Below are 8,454 nucleotides of genomic sequence, written 5' to 3'. Positions count from 1 at the left end.
TAGAAGATAGAAATGATTTTTTCTAAATTATTCTATAAATTTATATCACTTTCTAATAAATTGTGTGTTAGTCATGGATCAATAACATGTATGGTTAGCTTTCACCAGCTTTAGCACCACGCCACAACTGGGAGGGGAACATAAAAAATTCAGTCAAACTTATTTTAAAAAATTGGTACACAAAAAGATGATGGTCAAAGTTTTATGAATAATAGTTGGTTTATATTTTAACGTGTAATATTTAACTTACTCAGAATTAATATCCAATGAAGTATGTAAAATTAGATACCTTTAAGTTCAACGTTCACAATACATAGCTTCTGATATTATACTAAAAGAATTTGGCTTAACTTACTAAAAAAATTGGTTCTAGAAAAGGATTCTTTAAATTTTATAAGAATTATTTTAACTATTAATAAAAAACTTATAAAAAGTATTTTAGTTAATGTTTAACATTTTAACAAAATATCTAGTCAGAAAATGAAAACTATTTTTGTTGAAATTCTTTTTCTTTTTTCTTTTTTTGTATAAAATAGATTAAGAGAATAAACAAATGAAGAAAGAAAGTTAAGAAACGTACAGCATAAAAATTATTCTAGAGATATCAATAAAGAAAAATAGCCTGTGAATTTTTGTGAGAAAAAGAGGGGTGCCCATAGCATAAGGCCATCTAATTGAAAAGAGACAGTTATTATCAAAACCAAGCATAGGAAGTTTCTAAGATTCAGGTCTCAAATGATCTTAGGCAGAGCTAGAAAAGCAACAAATTGATAGTCATGGAGAATAAAACATTAGTTCAAAGCATCCCCATGAAGGTGCAACAACTAAATAGGTTTTGCAGGAATGACTTCATCTAATGCCATCCAGGTCCCAGTGACATATAAAATCATTCATTGAAAAAGAAAAGAGAAAAGACCTTGCTAGAGTTTAAGGTCATAAACCATCAAGTATTAAGTACTTATGCAAGGAAAATAGAAGCTAGAAATCTTGGTCTTCAAATTATGTTACACATAGTAACTAATCACCAGCATTTTCATTCGCATTTTCTTGACCTTGATTTCCTGGAACTTCATCTTTAGGTGCATCCATAGCTAATGCTGTTCGTTTACAGATCGGGCAAACGTTCTTGTGCATGAGCCATTCTTTGATGCATTCAACATGAAACCTATGCACACAATCTAGCCGCCCAACTTGTTCTCCGTCAACAAACTCCTCCTGGTTAAAGATGTATATATAACTTGTCAAAGAAAACACTAATAAAACACAGAGATCTAAACATGCATATTTTCTACACTAAAAGAGAGTATAACATAATAATGACAATAATAAGCATACAAGAATCCTATTTAGACCTGAGAAATAGCCTAATTGGTTAACATAACAATAGAAATTATATAAAGAAACATTTTTTGTGACAACCACAATTTAAAAAAAGTTTCATGTGTTTAGCTAACCTCCCAAAATTCCTTCTTGGTTACCCGCAAATGAATCAAAATGTAGCAGGACTCACCTGACAAATGCAACATGATTCTTTATTTTCTGGAGTCGGTTCACCAACAAAGTTGAAATTTTCACGCCTAAGGTGCAACATGATCTCTTCGACAGTCAGTCCATTGGTTCCGACATTGTTTCTCCTCGGTATGTTCCTCTGCGGCTTTAAATCATATTTTCCAAAACAATTTTAAAGTCAAGCAATTTATTCTAAATTGGAATGTATGATTACTTTCTTCACCAAGAAAATAAATTCAAATGCATTGCTTCCTTACTAAAACAATAATTTAAAAATCTCTAAACTTAAGTTGCTTCACTATACTAAATGAAGATAGCGAGTGTAAACTTTTATGGTTTACAACCCGTTTATACCCATGTAAATGGGTTTATATTCCAAAGACATAATGATAAATGTGGCAAGAAAGGAAAAAATGAAAAAGAAATAGACATACAAATAAAATGAGCGTGAAAAAAGAAGTATGAGAAAAATTCATATTCATTAAATATACATCACGGGGAATGTTCACATCATTCCATCCATGATTTCATACCTCCATTGAATCTATCATAACTGAATAGTCAAGGACCATCGTTCCCTGTAAGATGTAAACATAAGACACGTAAGTTAATTAAAATATTATTAGAAGCGATGACAAAAAGCAAACCGGATATTATATTATCATGTAGAGAGGAAATAGAGTAAATTAACAAATAATTCTTGCTAGCTTTGAAAGGATTGTTCAATCAGTATGTCTTATAAAGTTGTGCCTCCTTACGCCTGTCACTGTTGTTAACGACATAACATAGTTTAAAAAGAAGGGTTTAATGTTAAATAAACTTATGATATTATCTATCTAACTATCTCTTTCTCTCTCTCCGTATATACAATTATGTGATAATCTACCTCAAACACTATAGTGCGACCCGTGCGTAGATGATCCATGATAGAGCAGACCTGTTGCTCATGAAAAAATATTTGTTAAGTATGTTCCAATAGATTTTATTTCTTATTGAAGTTCAATAATAAAGACGGTCATTACTAATTAACAATTTAGTAGTGCTAGTTTTGGAAATTGTAACTATGTGCTAGACCCAATATAATGGTAATTAGGTAGCTTGATAATAGTTGATAAATGAAGGGACTCGATGAAATGAAAAAAATGAAGTGAGACTAAAAGGGTGAATAGTCTCTTGCATGTGGGTCTTATATACATCTTTGGATTGCTTCAGAACAGTTTGGATACTTATGGGGAAGTTTTTGCTTACAGTAAAAATTAATGTGACGATAGCTATTTGTAATAAACTTCAAATGTAAAACTAGCTTCTTAGAAGGTGCGCCTAAGATCTCAGTGGAGTCATCAATTACTTAACAGCTTACCAAACCATTGAAAAAGGTGCATGTCGTAAATGAGGCGATGTCCATTAACTAGTTCACTTTGGAGATTTAATATATTTGGGGTCCCCAGTAATGCTTTGTCATCGCAAAATATATGTTCAAAAATCAAACATCAACTCTAATTCTACGAGGACGTGCCCCAAAATTAAGAATAAATGAACCTAAAATGAAAATAGGAAACAAGATCCTACTTGAACCAGTAATAAGATACACTAGACCGAAACAACTATCCAAATGATAATGAGTTAGATTTGTTAACAAATATACATTTTAGAGAGTTTCTGCAAAAAATAAAATAAAATTTGTTGCCCCACAAACTTGGAGACAATATTTTTCTTATCCTATACACACCATCCAAAAGCTGAAAAAAGTCCAACTGTATCTTCTTATCCTCAATAGTCCTTACCTCAACCCTCGCCCTCTTTCATAGCCCTCCTCCATATAATATTACATTAGTCATGACCTTTTCTCCCCTAATTTTTTTTTTTTTGGTATTATTATGCATTGACTATCAAATAAATAATAGAAAAACAAATATTTATATATTACTTAGCTACTTATATTATCATATTTTGTTTATACTATCCATTAACACGTATCAAGTGCATTCTCAATCTCAAATTATAATAACTTAAACATTTATCAAGAACAAATACAACTAACACAAATATCATTTCTTCATCAACATATTCCCACTTCAATTGAAATGAATAAATAAAACTCTGTTTTCTAAAATTGTCAAATCTACCTATTCTAGGCCTAAATATAGTATTAATGTATTATTTATAAGTCAACTAAAAGAATGCTCGTTCAAGATGCTTAGAAAGCCACTGGAAATATATGAAAACGAGTTATTTCTTCCTTCATGGAAACATTATCGAGGGAACTGAGATATTTCCTTAATAGAAGAGAAAACCTCCGTTTGAGGCAAATTAAAATAAAAATAAATCATTGACACATCAATAAATTTTTCACGAAGGATTTATGATTAATCATTCCATGCTATTTGAACATATTAACAAATAACAAATTAACAAAGAACTATACGGTGTAAAGGGTGTAAAAAAATTGAGTTGTGAAAAAGGTGAGTTTTATATAACTTGATTATAAGAAGGTTAGTGTTGGGCATACCCGAGACGCAAGCATTCTTCTTGAATCAGTAGTAGCTCTTAGTACTGGAATAATGGCTCCAACAACGCTACCAGATTGAATTGCAGTTGATGCCCCTGAATTTTGTTCATTCTCAGTTCCAGAATTGATTTCTGTTGTAGGGTTCAATTCTTCTGAGCTTTCTGAAGAGCTTGAAGATGATGGTGCATTATATCTTCGACTTCGCCAAGGATGAACAAGTGGTCGGGTACGAGAACGAACTCTACGCATAGGAGGATTCACAGCTCTTGATGGTATTTGCATGGATTCATTCGGATTTGACTGTTGAGGGAGCCTTGGAGGAGCATTTGTAAAATTAACATTATTACCTGCAGTGTTCAAAGAACCAGTTTGTTGAGAAAGGTTGGGAATATTCCCAACCAAGGTTGCAGCTCCACTAACAGGCAAGTTTCCAGGTTGAGGTGTCGTTCCAACAGGAGAGCTAACCATGCTGCTTTCTTGAATGTTTCTTTGACTTGCAGCTCCACTAACAGGCAAGTTTCCAGGTTGAGGTGTCGTTCCAACAGGAGAGCTAACCATGCTGCTTTCTTGAATGTTTCTTTGACTTGCAGCTCCACTAACAGGCAAGTTTCCAGGTTGAGGTGTCGTTCCAACAGGAGAGCTAACCATGCTGCTTTCTTGAATGTTTCTTTGACCATATAATGGCGCCATAACTTCAGTTCCAGTTGGAACATAAGGGGGGCTCATTCCTCGACCTGCGTCACTCATGGACTCAAAAGTAGGGTAAACACCCTCAACTCGGTGAAAATTAGTAGCAACTCCACGCTGTGATGAACTATTTGCAACAGTTCCTGAGTGATTAGATAAAGGAGCATTATGGGTTTCGATTAACATAGTTGTTTGGCCAGACAATGGAGGTTGTATACCTGTTGTGTAACTGTTTGAATGTATATTAGCACCCACAGAAGATTGTGGAGGAGTATTAGTTTCTATGTTCTGTGGATTAACATAACTTGGAATGGTTTGAGTTTGTGCAGCTTCACTAAAGGGTTGCAGTGACATCCCAAGATTTAGAAATGATGTGTTCATGTCGTTGCTGGCAATGGGGTGAGAAGTAGAAGTGTGTCGTTTGGATAATGCAGCTTCTGCACCCATTCTTGAACTTTCACCTACAAAAAATTCTCCAGAAGAAAGATCATTGAATGTTCTCTTGGATGGTAGAAGTGTAGTGGTTGTTGAGATGCCACTACGCATGCCTTGTTCTTCTACTACAGACCCTGGAGCAACATTGTGAGTTACATTCGAAGCATATGATGTCCTTGCACCTTGATTTTGTGTTCCACTTGGAGGTTGGGTTATGCTCAATGACAATTCAAGATTGATGGGAGGATTATTCCCTTCATTATCTTGATACTGAGGAACATTTGATCCAGAAAGCCAACTTATTGGCGTAGTAAGGGAACTTGGAGGAGCAATGCTCAATTCCAATGCTCTATTAACAGATTCATGAAGAGCAACACCGGAGTTGTAACCGTTGTTTGGAACAATATTGTCACTCGGAGGAGGGAGATTCATATCAAGCCTAGAGAGCATATTGTAACCGTTGTTTGGAACAATATTGTCACTCGGAGGAGGGAGATTCATATCAAGCCTAGAGAGCATATCTGGGCAACCGTCATCACTTTCCACAATGAGGGGACGTGAAGAAGGAAATAGTCTCTGCACTATTTCAATTGATAGATGAGGATGGGCTCCGTTTTCAATGTTATCATTGTCGGAATTAACTTGTCCACTTTGGCCTCCTTTAACAAAGAAAAGAATAAAAAGGAGACATCATATAGTTAAAGCAAGTAAGCAAATTAATAAATGATTTATAAAGGAATAGGTAATCTCACCTTCATGGTTCATGGTTGCCAAAGTTACTTCTCAATGCCAAAGATCCAAAGAAAAAATAAGCAATTAAGGACAAGGTAATCTGCCTTTCCTAGCTACAAAGTCACTAAACCTGCAGGATAATCATAAAAAAAAAAAACTACAAAAAATCATAACATTACTTAATCACTAAAAATAACTAGTACATGACTAAATAGATATAAAATATAAAAATTATAATTAATCACTTAAAACGTGTTATTATTATAATGTTTGCATTAAATAACATTGCGTTTTTACTTAATCAAGAGCTTCATAAATCTATTGCTAAACATGCCCAATTAGTTTATCTAAAATACTGATAGAGAAGAAAAATGTGGCAAAACATTAATTTGAGGCTCTTAAATATTTGTTCTCTGTCAAAAATAGAGAGGTAAGATAATAAACCATTGCCTATTTATGATTTTCATTTAATTTTTCTTCAGATCGCCTATTCTCTTGAATGATATGATGCAATAAGTTTTAAAATTATTGAATTTTTTGGACATCTAACAAATTATCTACATGTATATAGAAGAGGAAGAGAGAAACGGTCACAAAATTAAACATCGATCATTAAATAAGATGAACCAATTATCATACCACCAAATTCGTTCGCTCGTTTCAGAATTTCCCATAAAAAAAGGTTTTGTAAGTTATATACAGTAAGACCCAACTAATAGGTGAAGAACAATAGCTCTTACCAACTATACTTCATATATCCCCCATAACTCATAGCTCCATCATATACTTATGTACCCAGAGAAGGTTAAATGTACAACTAGTTGTAACAGCAGGTCACTGAAATAATTTATGGTCAACCGCATATGTTTTGATATGCCATTAATATGGGTCTTTTCTCACTATGCTTTTTTTTTTCTTTCTTTCTAAATTAATTTGCTTTTCTACCTGGAACCTTTATCGTATTGTTCCTTAGATACCAAACTTTGGAAATTGGATACCCTAATTCGGAATACAATAATCCTTCAAGCCCCTAGTGTCTCTTTTTCACAACTTATCTTGCTGGAAACTCGACTCTACCATTACTCGAACTTCACTTTTCTCTAAGTTTTATGACACCCTAACTCCACCCTATAACCTTTTTTCTTACAAAAACTTGAGTTTATAATTATGGATACCTCACATATGCCAACTTTGTAACTAGCAATACACTAAGCCTTAAGTTTCAAAGCCCTAGGTCAACCCTTCCTTACCATGCTCTCGCAAGAATTGAGTGAAAAAAAATATCTTGTCAATTTTGGAGCTCAAACGTTGTGTTTGTTGGTTACTAAGCAACAAGTTTGCATGGATCATGCACAAGACGACGATGAGTTTAACGGCGCAGATATAGTAATGCTACATAACTGTACAGAGTCAATGACCAGGTAGTAGAGCTAGTGTTTGTGGCTAAGATGATGAATCCAACCAGGTTGTTCGATTGTTAACACTCATCTCGATGATTCATTTCTTTTTAATTACAAATAAATCAAAGACTAAGAGGATGTGAGGATACCAATCTTACTTTCCAATTTATTTAGTTAGAGTATGTTTGAGGGTTAACCAATGAAAAGAAAGCAAAAGAAATTATTTTAATAATTACTTTATTTTTTAAAATAAAAATATAATATACAAACAAAACTTTTTTATCTTAATTTTTATAAATTAAATATTATATAATATTTTAATAAAAAATAATTTCCCCTCTCTATATTTTCCAAAACTAATTTCACCCTCACCAGCAACAACTGAAATGTCCTAGAACTTGACGGCTTCACTCGAATTAAATATATAAGTTTCATTTCCTTTGTCCACACCTCCCTAGCTATAAATTTTTTTTCTTACAGAAATGTTCTTTGAATCACAGGGAATAGACGCAGTTATGGAACAGTATAATGTTCCTACTTTTTTAATATTTAATGTGATATAAAGAGACAAACAACCATAAATAAGTGTAATAAAATATAAATATATAGTATAAACATTTTATAAAAGTGTTAAAATAATACAAATATTATGGGAAAAAAAGTCAACTTCACTGTTACCTTAGTTAATTGACACCGGAAGTCGGACACCCTTGGCCAGCTTATGCTAATCCCTAAGAATCCTTTCAGAAAGAACGACCCCTGCCTGACTTTGACAGTAATCCTTCAATTTTAACTTCCCCCTGTAATAATAATAATAACAACAATAAAGTAATATAAACAAAATCAGTTACTCAAGTGCTTTTGTTTAAAATTGAATAAAAATCATGTTGAGGCATTAAATATAATAAACATTTATGCATAAATTAATCTAAATTAAATATTATTATTGCAATGTGTGTTCTACATTAAAAAATAGAAAAATTATTTTTTTAAACAAGAAAACAAGCAAGCATTAAATGAAAAATTAGTCTTCTTTCATTCCATGTTTAATGCATTTTTTACTTTAAAAATTTACAAATACTACTCATAAGTAAGGAATGGGTCCACAAAAAAAGAATTAGGTACTGAAAGGCTAACTATGTTAAAAAAAAAAAAAATCTGAACTCATTTTATAAAGAAGAT

The 8,454-nt window shown here is 32.7% G+C and overlaps 1 protein-coding gene across 1 annotated transcript; it reads right to left on the bottom strand.

Annotated features, from left to right (window-relative positions):
• Positions 1-1,017: 1,017 nt before the first annotated feature.
• On the bottom strand, positions 1,018-5,905 carry LOC113858181 (probable E3 ubiquitin-protein ligase HIP1). The gene is made up of 6 exons (XM_027490692.1): positions 5,893-5,905; positions 4,019-5,799; positions 2,396-2,446; positions 2,043-2,087; positions 1,511-1,654; positions 1,018-1,215 (listed from the first exon to the last, which is right to left on the bottom strand). The coding sequence occupies exons 1-6, from the start codon at positions 5,903-5,905 to the stop codon at positions 1,018-1,020; spliced, it is 2,232 nt and encodes a 743-aa protein (XP_027346493.1).
• Between the last annotated feature and the right edge of the window lie 2,549 nt (positions 5,906-8,454).

This window comes from Abrus precatorius, unplaced genomic scaffold (genome assembly GCF_003935025.1).
Source record: "Abrus precatorius isolate BTA unplaced genomic scaffold, Abrus_2018 Scaffold2, whole genome shotgun sequence".
NCBI lineage: Eukaryota > Viridiplantae > Streptophyta > Magnoliopsida > Fabales > Fabaceae > Abrus > Abrus precatorius.
Note: the sequence above shows the minus strand (reverse complement) of the source record. Positions and strands in the feature narration are given on the sequence as shown.